At 48.1% G+C, this 14,948-nt stretch overlaps 7 protein-coding genes across 7 annotated transcripts; 3 read left to right on the top strand and 4 right to left on the bottom strand.

The window, feature by feature from the left end:
• The first annotated feature begins 529 nt into the window (after positions 1–529).
• On the top strand, positions 530–2,396 carry BDV27DRAFT_61281 (uncharacterized protein). Its single transcript, XM_032077093.1, has 3 exons — positions 530–1,329; positions 1,388–2,022; positions 2,096–2,396. The coding sequence occupies exons 1-3, from the start codon at positions 860–862 to the stop codon at positions 2,215–2,217; spliced, it is 1,227 nt and encodes a 408-aa protein (XP_031933499.1). The 5' UTR covers positions 530–859; the 3' UTR covers positions 2,218–2,396.
• Positions 2,397–3,345: 949 nt separating this feature from the next.
• Positions 3,346–4,270, bottom strand: BDV27DRAFT_140346 (uncharacterized protein; the record flags this gene model as incomplete). The annotated part of the gene is made up of 4 exons (XM_032069639.1): positions 3,346–3,493; positions 3,544–4,057; positions 4,137–4,175; positions 4,210–4,270. The coding sequence occupies 4 exons, from the start codon at positions 4,268–4,270 to the stop codon at positions 3,346–3,348; spliced, it is 762 nt and encodes a 253-aa protein (XP_031933498.1).
• Positions 4,271–4,986: 716 nt separating this feature from the next.
• BDV27DRAFT_119399 (translation protein SH3-like domain-containing protein) lies at positions 4,987–5,896 on the bottom strand. The gene is made up of 4 exons (XM_032064860.1): positions 5,772–5,896; positions 5,461–5,715; positions 5,250–5,397; positions 4,987–5,201 (listed from the first exon to the last, which is right to left on the bottom strand). The coding sequence occupies exons 1-4, from the start codon at positions 5,784–5,786 to the stop codon at positions 5,140–5,142; spliced, it is 480 nt and encodes a 159-aa protein (XP_031933497.1). The 5' UTR covers positions 5,787–5,896; the 3' UTR covers positions 4,987–5,139.
• A 707-nt stretch (positions 5,897–6,603) lies between these two features.
• Positions 6,604–7,665, top strand: BDV27DRAFT_61236 (sorting nexin-3). Its single transcript, XM_032077092.1, has 3 exons — positions 6,604–6,946; positions 7,135–7,456; positions 7,571–7,665. The coding sequence occupies exons 1-3, from the start codon at positions 6,869–6,871 to the stop codon at positions 7,597–7,599; spliced, it is 429 nt and encodes a 142-aa protein (XP_031933496.1). The 5' UTR covers positions 6,604–6,868; the 3' UTR covers positions 7,600–7,665.
• Positions 7,666–8,148: 483 nt separating this feature from the next.
• BDV27DRAFT_61233 (SANT/Myb-like DNA-binding domain-containing protein) lies at positions 8,149–10,537 on the bottom strand. The gene is made up of 3 exons (XM_032077091.1): positions 9,332–10,537; positions 9,249–9,278; positions 8,149–9,195 (listed from the first exon to the last, which is right to left on the bottom strand). The coding sequence occupies exons 1-3, from the start codon at positions 10,345–10,347 to the stop codon at positions 8,334–8,336; spliced, it is 1,908 nt and encodes a 635-aa protein (XP_031933495.1). The 5' UTR covers positions 10,348–10,537; the 3' UTR covers positions 8,149–8,333.
• Positions 10,538–10,759: 222 nt separating this feature from the next.
• On the top strand, positions 10,760–11,699 carry BDV27DRAFT_61212 (uncharacterized protein). The gene is made up of 2 exons (XM_032077090.1): positions 10,760–11,116; positions 11,191–11,699. The coding sequence occupies exons 1-2, from the start codon at positions 11,055–11,057 to the stop codon at positions 11,600–11,602; spliced, it is 474 nt and encodes a 157-aa protein (XP_031933494.1). The 5' UTR covers positions 10,760–11,054; the 3' UTR covers positions 11,603–11,699.
• A 631-nt stretch (positions 11,700–12,330) lies between these two features.
• BDV27DRAFT_140341 (uncharacterized protein) lies at positions 12,331–13,891 on the bottom strand (the record flags this gene model as incomplete). The annotated part of the gene is made up of 3 exons (XM_032069638.1): positions 12,331–12,633; positions 12,712–13,197; positions 13,259–13,891. The coding sequence occupies 3 exons, from the start codon at positions 13,889–13,891 to the stop codon at positions 12,331–12,333; spliced, it is 1,422 nt and encodes a 473-aa protein (XP_031933493.1).
• Positions 13,892–14,948: the final 1,057 nt, after the last annotated feature.

Genomic DNA, 14,948 nt, shown 5'->3' with positions numbered 1-14,948 from the left:
TGATTCAAGGGATTGTTCGCCTACCAACGATTTCTCTTCAACCTCAAAACATTCCCCTCCCCATCTCTCTTTCACCTCTTTCGCCACTTTCTCTTTCCTCACAACCCGTGCGCTGACGGCTTACGACTCAGGGGATACAAACTGGGCGCAAGTCCCTCTGTACTTCCCGTTCGCATCAGTGTTCTGCGGAACTGGCTAAACTGACCTCAACCTGACAGCGCTCTTCTGCTAATTTTCCTTTGCTCTCTGTGTACTCCCGCTGGGAAAGTTATATCAGTTTTGTTCTCTAGCAAAAAGTACGCTCGCTGCTTGAACTGTGGCAGCAGAACTTGACACTCGGCGCCGCATCTCCTGTGGAATTACTTCCATCTTCATCTCTTTCCCTCTCCTATTTTCACTGAAGAAAATCTTGCCATACTTATCTTACCTGTATTTGAAATCCTGAGACAAAAGTTCCGCTCTGTATCTCCGTTTCAGAGCTATCAGATTTACGGACTGGTGAAGACTTTGTTCATTTTTGAAGCTGTTGTCGCTTCGGATTGTACGTATTTTCGAGCCTTTTTTTCATCCTTTTGTCTGTCTATACTGCACTCGCCCCTGTTGCTTTAAGAAGTTGCAAAGTGGAATTTGGCATTTGCTACAAACATGACCCAGTGTTACTCCCTTACTGCTTGGGAGACTCGTGCAGCGACCTTTCACTCTCAAGCGATGGCAACTTCCGTGCTAATTGACGGTCTATGTCTGCAGACATGTACTTCCATTGATTCAACGAATCTGAGAAAAGAAACAAAGGACTGTATATTTCACTATCCAAGCAATCAAAAATTTGCCTTGAGCTTCCGATCCATATCTTAACGCCATGGCTACTGAAGATGATAACTTCGATATTGACATCTATGGTGATGGTGGTGGATATAACGCCAATGAACAAGGCGGAGAGGATGATATCAAGCATGATGACACCGAGCTTATCCTAGACGCCCCAGAGCAGCCCCAGAATGGCGGTCCTGCCCATGGCGATGGCGCTGCAGACACCAACGCGCAGCAGGGGCATGCTGAAGGTACAGCGCCCAATGGGGAACATGTAACACAGTCAAACCCGCAGCAGCAAGCGGCAACAGAGACGCCAGCTCCTCCGCAGGGTGTAAAGCGCAAAGAGCATGACGACCGCCCATCAGACCCGGATGCCACACCTGCCCTGCTTATCTCCGATTTATACTGGTGGACCACTGATGATGATATCCGTGGTTGGGTCCGTGAGGCCGACTGCGAGGATGAACTTAAGGATGTAACGTTCAGCGAACACAAGGTGAATGGCAAGAGCAAAGGGTAAGCAATTATGACTGAGCTGTTGGGGTGTAGCGTGCTAAATAATTTGCGCAACCAGGCAAGCTTTTGTTGAATTTACTACGCTTCAGGCCGCGACTGCCACCAAACATAAGCTCGAATCTTATAGTACAACAGGATCGTCAGGACGGAAGTACTCTGTTAACTATACCAACCCCCAACCAAACCCTTTCCGCACACTCCCGAAGGATGCACCTATGCGAAAGGACAACCAGGCTCGGTCGATGTCTGGAGGCTTCAACTCACCTGCGCAGAACATGAACTTCGGAATGAACAACATGGGTGGTGGTGGTGGTGGTGGTGGCGGTGGCGGCTTCCGTGGTGGCCGCGGCGGTTTCAACTCCCGGGGCGGCATGAATAATAACATGGGAGGTTTCAACAACCGGAACTTCCAGAATCCAATGGGCTTCCAAAACCCGATGGCTGGAGGTTTCGGCGGGAACCCGATGGGCGGCATGCAAAACTATGGCGGCTTCAATAACCGCGGAGGTATGATGGGCGGCATGCGAGGTGGACCCGGGGGCATGCGCGGCGGCCGTGGAGGCGGCGGCATGGGAGGTCCCAACATGATGGGTATGCCGAATATGAACCCGATGGGTGGTATGGGCATGAACCCGATGTCTGGTGGTATGAACCCGATGATGGGCGGCATGGGAGGAAACATGGCTATGCAAGGTATGTCTCGCTGCGAGTGATATAATCTCCACCCAGCCATGTAGACATGTTCTGACCACGGCTGTTCTGCTAGGTAAAGGCGGTTTCCAAGGCCCTAATCCGGCTTTCAATCAAAACTTCTTCCCTCCTAACCAAGGGGTTGGAGGTGACGGATCATGGAACCCCCATGGCGCAAAGCGCAGCCGACAAGAGTAGAATATTCTCTTGATCCACTTGCATAATTTATGGTTTGTCCCTGGCGATATCTGGACATTGAGGAATTGTTATTTTTCTGTACCACATGTTTTACCATCTAAGTTCCCATCATTGATCCGCCTTGGGTTCGTTTTCATATTGCTTGTTCTTCTAACGGTTTAACGGGAAATTGGTCTGTTACTTTCACGCGGGTTTTCAGCTCTTCTTATGGTGTATTAGACAAATCGAATGTTCTTTGTTGCGCATTTTGAGCTGGTTTACTATGAACTGCTTCATTTTACTACCTCTTGCTACTCAGGTTGACAACTGTATGACTATTGACGTTTTGTTGCTTTGAATATCTTCTACTGTTCAGATTTAATTGACGATTTTTACTACAATGAAAACATATGACATGTATGTACTTACGGATACATCATAGTGGCCATACCTCAATATAGCCTCCTCTCCCCTATACCAAACACCACAAAAGCGAAAGGGAAAAAAGGAAAAAGTAAACCCCCAAACAAAACACCAAGAGAAACGAAAATCCACTTATCTAGATATGAAATCTACACCACCACCCGATTCCAGGAAACAAAACCCATAACCACACACGCCCTCTTCAACCCGCCCCTGCTCTACCCGGACCTCATTCTAAAAAGACCTCTGTGATGCCTATAGAAAAGAAAAAGAAAACATAAAAAACATACAACAGCCGCGTTTCACTGCCGATCACCCACCCAACTACTACCCGGCCGGCGTGTAGCTTCCGCGCGGTCAATAGGTCGATGGATGCCCCTTCAGGGTGAGTACGGATGATGATGCCAAACCGTCGTGCGCTTAACGTTGGTATTGTTTAGACGGGGTTGTTGACCTGCGTTCTTCTGATATTAACTGACTCGGACCTCGTATAGTAGTAGGCTGTCCGGTAAGACACCCACCTCTCAAACAGACCCTGTCTATTCTACATGACATTCTATGAGCTTTCATGGATGGTAGAGCAAAATAATAACCTCCGACGAGCATCCCCGGTATCGTGTTTCTTAGGCGATACAATAAAGGGTCTTATAGTATAGATTGAATGACGGCAACCCTCCTGGTTTTACAATTCTAGAACTACTTCCAAGTACAGTGACAGGGGCTTGTCTACCCCATCTGTGAACTCCGCTCGAAATCTGGTAGTACCCATTGGACCATCCACCTCGACTGTAGGACCCCTCGAGCTGTTGGCCTTTCTTCTGGTCGGAATGTTAACATTCGACGCATCAGGTCTAGAATCGCGGCTGTTTCCTCTCTGTCAAACTCGCCCATTCCAAACCTTCGTCGATCGACGGCCACACATACCTGCCATCCTTGGGATAACCATCGTTATCGAAATATTGATTTCGCTTTTCCCAACCCTCAAACCACTTGAGAGGTAGAGGTCCCAACACATCAATTTGATGAGCGATCATCTCATCTACTGTAGCATATTCACTGCTGAAAATAGCCTTCATCCCAAGGATCTCCCAAATTGCCACAGCCAAGCTCCAAACATTTGCTGAATATGAGAGAGAAGAAGTCTGCGGTTCCAAACCAAGCTTCTGGAGGACGTCCTGCTGGCGGTGTATGGCAATCTTTCCCCTGACGAATTTCCAAGTCAGGTTTGAATGTCTCGAAAGTGAAAATTCCTCTGCATCTTTCCCCAGATATAGCGGCAATACTGCTTTTGCTGGGATGTTTGGTGTAAGCGGTTGCCCATCGCGTTGCGTAATAGGAACTTGTTTCCCGGCTCTCCATAGTCTTCGTATAGCTGCTCGACTGAAAGGCGATCGAAAACTTGATGGAAGATTGACTAATATATCGCGAAGATAGATATCTAGATAAAAAGGACAATATTGATATTAGCCGGAGGCATATCTGGACCATTAAGTAATTCCAGTGTATTTGGAACAAACCTCCATGGACATAACCTCGTGAATGTATATAGGCAATAGCTAGTGTGAGACCACCTACTAGAGCCCGCGCTACTTCTAGAAGGGAATAAGTGACTAAAAGACACTTCCTTGAGATTACACCGTGCAGGAGTCATTGTGTAGCAAAAATGGGGTTCTGTTGGGGCCATTCAGCTCGAATTCGTCCAATAGTAGAGGAATAAAACTATATACCCTAGATGTGGTGATGGTGGAGAAAGGGCTCGGAGAATGTTGGCCTCGCGCGACTTTGAGTCTGCTATACAGACTTTAACAGCAACATAATGTTCCAAGGCGAGTATCGCGAGCAAGCCAAACAGTCGAATAACCCCCAAAAGCCTAGTTTGTCCACAATGCGGTATCGTCCGTGGAAGCACATCTCCAATCATAACAGGATGATAAACCCCCGGGGCTTGTATTTTTCAAGGGACTCTGCGCCGTCAATCCAATTGTTCTCGAAATGTCGGTTCCCTGCATCTTCAACATGCAACGTTGCTGTGGACGAACAAGGAGAGGTGAGGGGTCAGCCGTGTGAACCTCAAGTTAAGTTTTATAGACGACAACTTAAGGGCGGCGAGCTTGACGGTAAGATTGACAGCCGAGGGAGCATAGGTGATGAAAACCTAAAATGAACCGGTGCAGCTATTCTGGAGCAGCGTTTCATGATAGAAACCGTGCCGGTTATTGTTTGATGTCATTCAAAAGCGCCTGAAGGGGGGCGGAAGTGCAACCAACCCATTCGGACAGGGGCCCCGAAGTAAGGCAAACATAACTTCGCTTATTCAAATAATGAAATTGACACCAGGAAACAACATCCCCGACGTTAGAATAGAAATTAAAATAGTGGAAATTGGATGTTATAATTATCAAGAATATGGACTAGGAACTAGAAGAGGTCTCTTATGAGATATATCATATATGGCCTAAATTTTGATACCGTCTCGAAACATAATCATAGAACTTGAGATGGTCAAGTCTCGAGTTCACGTTATTCCGCATCTTTAATGCTTATACATGCCTCCTCACCCAAAGCATTGATAACCGTAACGACTAGGAATCCGTTAGCATAATAGTTGACCAAAGGTTTCCTTAACTCACTGCTGGAATCGCCGCTGTCCAGACTATCCCTAATGGCGAGACCAAGTACTCCTTGAGGTACAGGAACATCGTTTTTAGTATTGCCATTCATGTCGGTCAATAAAAGGCATCCGTCATCATCATCATCATCATCATCATCGATTCCATCCTAGAAAATCCCATCAGCACACGTACTTGCTATGAAAGCTCGTATCAAGGAGTCAAAGCATACCAACTGATATTCTTGTCTATGAACAACCGGAACGTCCATAGTATGAGTGCTCGGGCAAATATCCTCTAGTTTCTTACCCGTGAAGATATCAATGCCAACAAAATGAACCTTGGTATGTCCATGCTTACCGGTCTTAGACATGGACATCTCAACAATCTTGCAGGGCCGACACTTTATCACAACATAGCCACCCTTCCTCAGATCAGAACTGGTCATTGGACAAGTCGTTTGTTCGACATCATTAGAATCGAGATCCTATGTTTTAGTGCTTAATAAAGTGGATGCAAGAGCTTCATACTGTGTGTACGTACTTCGTTGTCAGACATTGTTTGGTTTCTGATAAGATACGATAAAGTATAATAGGTTTTCCCTGATAGTGAGGAATATGTGAGTGAGGATGGGGGAAAGTATAGTGGTATTATGGATCGGAGGTAAATGAGTACTAGGGCTGGATGCTAAATAAATAGCTAATTTATGGCGGCAGTCCCAGCTGGATGGGCTGAACAGACGGCTGATATAAGCCCCACACAGCTGAAGGATCGACATAGTGCTTGCCAATGGTACCGGCAGTCAGACGCTTCATGACGGGGGGGGTTTAACTCCACATGTTCAGCTGGAACGGATGATATCCGACTACTAGTATACGGACATTAATCTGAAAGTAATAAAGTTAAATTGGGGCCAACACCCAGAAGCAGCAGTGCGGGGCTGAAAGGGAAAGCCAATGAATGAAACACTATCACAATTGTCATTTTACTATGTAGCCATTTGAAAACAGAAAAGTACATACATTATCACTTCATTGACAAGAGTAAAGAATCCCAAACTGAAAAGTTATATGGAACCTTTTCTTTCCTTTTCTTTGTTTTTTTTTTTTTTTTTTAACCCGACCAGTGACCGTTTAATTACCCATCTACCAAAACTAATCAGGAACGGAAGATACGCGGGTTTAAGCCACTGGCCGGATATAACCTAGGGGTAGGAATCAATTACTATGTGGGATAAAACTTGAAGTATAGAGCAATCACATGACCCAACATGACAGCGGAACGGAACAACGATGCGCCCCCAATCACGGAACGTAACCATACGCCAGGAATACGACGCTAAGAGAACATTGAAATCAGTTATCAGTTCGCCTGTCGTCGTCATACTAAAATTCCCTCTTTTGACAGAAATCCACCAACCATCCTCTGCGTCTTTTCGCTCCGCGGCCTCCGAACGAGCCCATCACTACCCATATTATATCTACCGCCAAACCTCCCAAAAGCCGAACTTCAAGGAAAGAAAACCGAGCATTCCACTTCCCCCCTGGTCGTCCGGCGGCTGAAGCTTCCCCGCGGTCTCTCTCTCCTCTCCCCACCTTTACTCAACATCTTGTTTCGCAACAGGTTGTATCCCCGTCACAATGCAAGCCGTCCCCGAGTCGCGACAGCAGACCTTTGAGGAAATCTACGGTCCTCCAGAGAATTTCCTCGAGATTGAGGTATGTTTATCACTATCGCTAGTTAAAACCCGGGAAGAAAATACATGTTGTATCAATTAAATTCAATTCGGCCTTGGTCGCGCGACATACAACTTCCCCCCCCCACCCTACCCCAATGTCATACATAGAACACCCCCCTACACCCCCCTGCCAACATCCTCAAAACCAATTAACCCAAATTTCACTAGGTCCGAAACCCCCAAACCCATGGCACATCCCGGAACATGTACACCTCGTACGAAATCGTCTGTCGCACCAACATCCCCGCATTTAAGCTCAAGCACTCCGTCGTGCGCCGTCGCTACTCCGATTTCGAATACTTCCGCGATATCCTGGAGCGCGAAAGCACGAGGGTGACTATCCCGCCGCTGCCTGGGAAGGTGTTCACAAATCGGTTCAGTGACGATGTCATCGAACACCGCAGGGAGGGGTTGCAGCGCTTCTTGCAGATTGTTGCCGGCCATCCGCTCTTGCAGACGGGGAGTAAGGTTTTGGCGAGCTTTATACAGGGTTTGTTTACTTCCCCCCCCCTCTTTCTCTTTCTCCTTTTCTGTTTTCTTTTGGTTTTGTTTCTACGGGTGTTGATTGTAATGCGGATTTTGCTAACTGATGTGTGTGGTGCAGATCCGAACTGGGACCGCAATGCTTGGTAGAGTTGGGTTGTGGGGTGGATCGTCATTGAAAATGAGGGTCTTGCTTTAGCTATGCTGTTTTCATTCTTCTTTTTTACCTTGCCTTCTTCAATTCAAGGCGGGTGTGTTAATCTATGACCGGTGGTCTGCGATTACGCCCGTACTGCGATTTTCCTTCCTCCCTTCCTCCCCTTCTTGTCTTTGGTGCATCTCTTAAGGTTACCTTGTCTGTCTGTCTTGGCGGAATTCCCACGCAAAATAGCGTTCATGTTGATGCTCGATTCTTCTTGTTTTCTAAAGGCGAAACATGGCATTTAATATCTAGTTCAGTTCCCACTTTCGATTCTGTAGGTGTTGACGGTTTAGACAAAGATCATTGTTGGTGACTTGCCGGGTTATTTTTGCGATTGTGTACATGATATCAATTGTATGTGAGTAGTCAAAAGCATATACCTGAAATAAGAAACAGGGCCGGGTGTTGAAGGTCAAAAAGCGTGGGTTCGTTTGGTGTTTATCTCGCTTGTGCGTGTACCATTACCACCGGTAGAACACATTACTGAGCCATATATGGTATAGCATGTAAGAAACCTGTTGCCGGAAGTGGGTTTGTAGAAAATGGGCATCATGCCGCAAAGTAAAATATTCGAAAGAATTTACATAAAAGACATTAAGGAAATCCTGGGATGTGCCTGCCCCATAGCTGAGATCATGTTAGCAAAGGGGAATGTATGAGAAAGTTTCAAGTTGCGTTGCAATCATGCCAATTCATCCCAAACCATTGGGGCAAGAGTGTTATCTGCCCAAGATGGGTCCACGCCTGATGGATTGGCAGCATTTTCATCCAACGGGAAGGAAAACACGGCTGTCGAAGGAGCACCTGCCATGCTTTCGAGAGGAAGGCCCGGCGGTGGAGCAGGAGGGGAGAGTGCAGGATCAATGGGTCCTAATGCGGACTGCTCAGAGTTATCTGACTTGCCATTTTGACTGCTGGGAGGTGGTTTGGTAGGTTGCAAGTTCCGCTTGCTACTGGACGCCCGGTCTTTTCCATCTTTGAGACCGGATACCTCGGATTGATTGAACGAGTTACCGCTGACAGACCCGCCGTCACGGTACGCGTGGGGAAATTTGGTCCTAAACCGGTCTCGCAGATCGGTTGCTCTACGATGACCGAGGTTCAGTCGCTTGTCCTGTTGAATTAGTGTCCACTGAAAACCGTGTACCGCATAGCCTTTCAGCAGAGCTTCATCTTCTGCGACAGTGAATGGACGCCGAGACCGACGGCGGGACTTCATGGTGAAATGTGGCTCCGGGATGCCAAGAGATGCTAAGGTAGACTTGGATTTGCTAGAAAGAGTAGGCCCTGTTTTCGACGAGGCTTGTTTAGCTTGAGAAGTCGAGCTTTTAGACTCGGACTCCTCGGCCGGGGTACTGCTAGAAGGCAACGACTCTTGAGAGCTGCCGGCTGAGATACCTCCCGGCGGCGTCTCTGAGGCAGGCCATGGGTGTGGAAGGCGAATCTTCCCCGGGGCGCCATCGGTACCCTCTGTTTCGGCCCGTGAGAGTGCATCGGCCAGGGTATCACGAAGTTTCTTCGTAGCCTCATTGGGGTCGGCAGCACTTCAAAGGATTAGAAGGCAAAGCCAGGGAATACAGTAACAACAATAACCTACCGATAAGCCCAAGGACAGCAGACGCGAAATCTAGTCTCCTGTCAGCCCACATTTTCTCAGTAGGGTCACGGCTGGTGCCGTACCTATCCTTTAGGTTTGAAGCACTCCGCTTGTTGAACTTAAGCTCTGGTTGTGCCAATATCGCAGTCCAGTTGCCAATGCCACACTTAACCACGCCACGCAACAGAGCAGTTGTTTCCTCCTCGGTCCATTTACGAAGATTCTTGCGGGAGCGCCCTCTTGTCCTCGGGGACAGCGGCTCCTTTTCTTCCGCACGGGGTTGGGCCTCTTTGTCAATTTGCAAATTGCCTTTCTCGTGTCCTATCTGATCAACGCTAGCATCATCGAAGAGACCACTTTCTATATTGGTCTGCTCGTCATCCACGGTGTTCTCATCCACAGGGGAATCCAGAATCTCATGGATCCTGCCCTCTATCCTCTCCACACTTTGGCTCTCAACAATTGTATTGGCAGTCAACAGCGCGGGTTCCACAAAGGAAGTACCTCGTGAGGGTTTGGTCAGCAGCTGCGTGATGGAACCGGCTTCGATCGGAGGGAGAAGAGCGGCATTGGGCGGAGGTTCGTTCAGGCCATTAAGAATAGCAAAAGGTCCGAATGGCGGCGGTCGTGGTTCCTTGTGCGCCTGCGGAATTGGCAGCTGCAGATGTTCTCCAAAGGAATCCGCCTGGATCTCCAACCGTCGGCGCTTGCGAGCATGAGAGTCATCGTCGAATGAAGAATAAGGGAATCGCTCCAGAGCACGGAGGTTGACAAATTCCGGGAGAATAGGCTTAGGAGGAGGTTGTAAGCTTGAGACCGCATCTACTGTATGGTCATTTTTCTTTGCGCGTGCCGCGTTGACGCTCTCTGTGAGCCCACCGGAGTCGTTCCGGCCAGGCAGCACTCCAGTTGAATTGTTGCTTTTAGGGATGGAATTTGGCTCTCGAACTCCACTTGCATTGGGTTCAAGCGGCGAGGGGATGCTGAGGATGCGGGAGACTGGTTGGCGGAGAGGTGCAATGCGGAGGCTTTGCAGTTGGGGTAATTCACGGGTAAGGGATTCATCGAAAGACCGGGCAAAGTTGCCGTTGGAGTCCATTGTTCGCACTCACACCATCGGAAGTTAGTGGTCAAGATATCATTCAGTATTAGTCAGCCCTATCGAATTGCTCGAGTTGATTACACAGGCCATTTTGTCTCAGTAACTTGGTACATGCCGAGCTGGGGTTTGAAGTTGTTGTTGATAGATATGAGGAGATAAAAAAAATGGGGTTAAGGTGATGATGACGATGGCGTGTGTAGTGTATTAATTGAGATTTGACTTATCGCCCCGTATTCCGAACCAGAACCAATTCTAGATGGCACGTGCACGGCTGACTGATCATTGGCCCCCACGCCTGATGGAGCCGGGATTTCCTAAACAGGAAGTTTAATTTGCCAACCTCTCCGGCAATGGTTGCGGAAAACAACCCATGTCAATCCCTGGGAATTTACTTCCACCTTTTCTCTTGGAAATTGTGCAGCTGCAGTTTAGTCAGGGAACTAGTCTGCTTAAGCTTTCCCATACCATTGGGCCCCATGTTCATATCGGCCCCCAGCTGTGCCAACCCAACCTATTCTTTGTTCTTCCTCTGTATAAATACCCTCACCATATCACCTTCCTTTCAAAACAAGCAACCGTTCCCTTCTTAATACACTTACGCTGAAAACACTGATATAAATAACAAACATATATTCACTTTTATATATACATATATATATATATATATACACATCAGAAAGAAAACCCACATCAATACCGTCACCATGGGTGTCGACGTTCCCGCCTGGCCGCACTTTCTTTTCAGGGTCTTTGAGCCTTTATCCTGGTACGCACAGCAAACTAAAAGCGTTTTACAGCTATCGATTTGAAACAAAGACCTCCAAATAACCATATTCACAGTTTCGGCGGCTATATATTCCCTCTCCTAGACCTTAACAAGTTCATCGTGGACTCAACACCAAACATCCCACCGCCAGAGACCATCCATCCAAGCAGCGTCGTCCTAGCCGGCCAACTAGGAAACATCTACGCAGTCCTCGGCCTCCTAAGCTTCCTCATCCACCACAACACCAACGACCCCAAAGTCTTCCGCAACTACATCCTCGCCTACGTCTTCAGCGACATCAACCATCTCTACGCCACCTACCGCGGCGTGGGTTGGGACACCTTCGTCGACCCCTGGGCGTGGCAGAACCTCCTCACCTGGGGCAACATTGGCATGACGGTATTTATGCTCGTGAACCGTATCCTGTTCCTCCTTGGGGTCTTCGGAAATGCCAAGACGTCTGAGACCCATCGGAAGAGGAGCTGAGCCGGCGCAGCACAGCCGACGAGGACGACACAATCCGGCCGTGTGGGTGAGGAATCGCTGGGGTGCGGAGATTAACGCTGCACTTTTGCTCGGCTTGGTTATTGTCTCGTGTGTTGGGTGGGGGTTGGGCCTTTCTTGGGTGGTCTATATGTTGGTGAAGGAGGGGCTGACTTGGTTATTGCTGATGTTTGGGTTAGATCATGTGGTTGCAGAATATGCGATTGTTAATACGGCGAGGTGCGTGTCTGTTGTTGCCTTGTATTTGTTGACTAGACGCGGCGGGTGAGTTCAGTTGATTTTTGGATATCATAGATCGAAGGCTTTGTCCTTTGCGAATCTCAGCACTGGTTGCTGGGATAATGATAACGAGAAAAGAAGATCCGGGCTTGTTACATATTCTCTGGCATGGGTACATTTCTTCAATTAACGAATATTTAACGTATGCATGAAATACATATCCAGAGCAAAAGAGATGCTTCACAAACTAACAGATAACTCGCTGAGCAAGGAAAGTGGTTGCAATACGAACCAAATATGCGGAACTAACCCTTACTTAAACCGTGAAAGTTGAAATCCAGCGCCAATTTATTACAAAATCCCGTAAACCCAAACATGCTCAATGCAAAAAAATCGTGACGTATACGATTCATATCCTCGAGCTTCTCGATTATATGGAAGAGATAGATGCTGTGTGTGTGTGTGTGTGTGTCCGGCACAGGTGGGTTCAACTAGCGCATAGCGTTGCGCATTCTCTGGAACATCTGGAGCAAGGCCGGCTGCCCTTGCTGTTGGTACTCTCTAATATGTGGGATGAGACAGGGGATGCCGGGCGACGACTGGAACTGTTGCCGATAGGCAGCGTAGTTCTGATAAGGCACGATGAGGAAGAGCAAATCGGGAGGAACGATCGGGTTCAGAGCCATTGCGCCAGCAGCACCATTATTGCTGAAGACAGAATCGGTGATGCTATATTTCCGCAGTCCGTTGATGATGGCGGAAAATGAGTGATAGTTTCGAATGACAAGGAGGGCCTGGGAAACAGCTCAGTTAGCCACAAATTGATGCCGGTTTGGGGGGGGGGCCCAGGTAAGGGAAGTCCGCCTTCGTACTTGTACACAGTCTTGAATATATGGGATCATGTCCGGCAGTGCAGTGCAGCATTCCCAGACTTCGATGCTGAGGGACTCCCACTTGCTCAGTAGTTTCGTTACCACTGGATCTTCTGCTATGACTTGCTGCGGCGTCAGTGCGGAGAAGCTGCGCTCGTCGGCGTTCGTTAAGGTGCGAGCGAAATCTGCAGCGGATGTCGATCCTGTCAAGTCTTCGTAGAGGGAGAAGTCGATATCAAAGGGTTGGATCCAATCCATCGTCCGGGCGTGCACATATTGTCGTTCAAAGCGAACTCTCAGGACAGAAAGTACTTTCAAAATTGACGTCAAGCTGGGCGGGAGCTCTTTGAACAGACTCTGAATCGGATCTGCTATGAATTCGAAGCCAGGTGTGGCGCTCGGCATCTCATAGTTTCCTCCCGATTGCACTGTGAGCAGGCAATGAAGCAAGGCGCGGTGAGCAAATGGGCTTCGATTTCGAAGATACTTCACCGACATGTTAGCTATCTGTTGCGAATATCAAGCACAAGGGAAACGGGCCACTTACTTGTTCGACTTTGGTGTACCTCACTATCTCCTCAGGGAAGGTATTGAAGTAATTCAGCAGATGGATGTACAGTGCGGTATGCTGCTGTAAAAACCATTCGACAGCGATCGCAGGGTAACCCAAGGAGTAGCGGACCAGCTCTTCGAAGGGAATGCGAGTGAAATGCAAGTGGCTCTCAGCATCAATCGCATCCGCAATGGCAGCGGAATCCAGGTCCCGGGTCACTTGGGGCGGGAACCAACTCCAAGCGACGAGTGATGGGGTGTTTGTTTTGCACCGGCGAATGATCTCCTCGACCTTTTGGATAAATGACAGGTTGGCGATATAAGCACTCTCCTTCGGTTGGACTAGTGTGAGCAGGAAACTGTCTACGGCAGAAGCATTTCGACTCTGCAGGGAGGAACGAGGCAGGTTCTCATCTCGATACAGACCATACTGGATCACTCGTTTGATATCCTCAACGTCAAAGGCCCACAGCACGGTGGTTGCTTCATCCTCCCACCATCGGTATGTCACGAAGAACGGAGGTACCTCCGCACTTGACTGGAACAGGGATGGGTAGCTCGACTGTGCCGACATCGACATCACACTCATCGACTCATCCATCGCACGAAGGCGTGGAACCCCCGTCATGCAACCAGTCTCTGGCAACGAAAAGAAGGCCTCAGGTGGTGACTGATGGAAGCCTACCACTGTATCCTGATTAGGGATAGACATCTCAGCAAAATGACAAACGACAGTTCCCACAGTGGACCGACTATTGGGCAGCTAGTGTCTATACCTTCTTATCCGTGCTTTAATTACTTTAGTTGGGCCGTCACGGCGTACAAACAGCTAAGCGACTTCCGAAACGAGGCGCCTGTTTCCGCCACCCAAGTGAGACCTAGACGATTGAGCGGATACTGAAGGCGTACGAGTATATGTTGAACCAACTGGAGCACAATCCGGCGTGATATGGAACAGGAAGACAGCAAGACTATAATATAGGTATGGTGATAGTTGAAATGGAAAATGTCTAGAAGCGGGTCAAGAGTCAAAGAGAGCCCCTGCAGGCTGACTGAATCCTCTCAGGTAGATAACGAGGGGATATCTGGAACAGATAGACTGTAGTGGGAAATGAGGGTCCGGGCACTTGGCCTTTTATTGCACCAGTTCGGAGTATTCGCCTGCGGTTTCTTCCTTGTCCCTTTTTGTTGGTATTTTTTATTTATTTATTTATTTATTTTATTTAATTTTTTCTTTACCTGGCCTAAATTTTCTTATGGTCCCAAATCCCAACAGCAGATTCTGCAGTCTTGCCACGTTCAACTCACGAGGGAACTAGAAGGACCTAATGCTTGTAGTGGCTTTCACATCTGAGCATGACGGGAAGTGGCGCATCATTAAATCCAAAGAAACGAAGAAGGGGGCTGATCTGTTCCAAACCGCTGGGTCTCCCGGAATCCAGGTTAGGCCCAGAAACGGGGATTGGCCATCGAGGGCTAGCAAAATTAAAGAAGCCTGAAAGTAAGGAAAGTCTGGAGCTGCCAAGTGGGCCGGGTCGATCAATCAATCGTCATAGTCAAGAGACAATATATGTAAAGCGTTCAATGATTACAACATAGCCCCTGAGACGCCGTTTAACAAAATGATCTAAAAGGATCCTGGCAAGATTGCAGCCACAGAAAGGTAAAAAAAAAAAATAAAACAA

Source organism: Aspergillus caelatus (assembly GCF_009193585.1).
Source record: "Aspergillus caelatus strain CBS 763.97 unplaced genomic scaffold BDV27scaffold_3, whole genome shotgun sequence".
Lineage (NCBI taxonomy): Eukaryota > Fungi > Ascomycota > Eurotiomycetes > Eurotiales > Aspergillaceae > Aspergillus > Aspergillus caelatus.
Note: the sequence above shows the minus strand (reverse complement) of the source record. Positions and strands in the feature narration are given on the sequence as shown.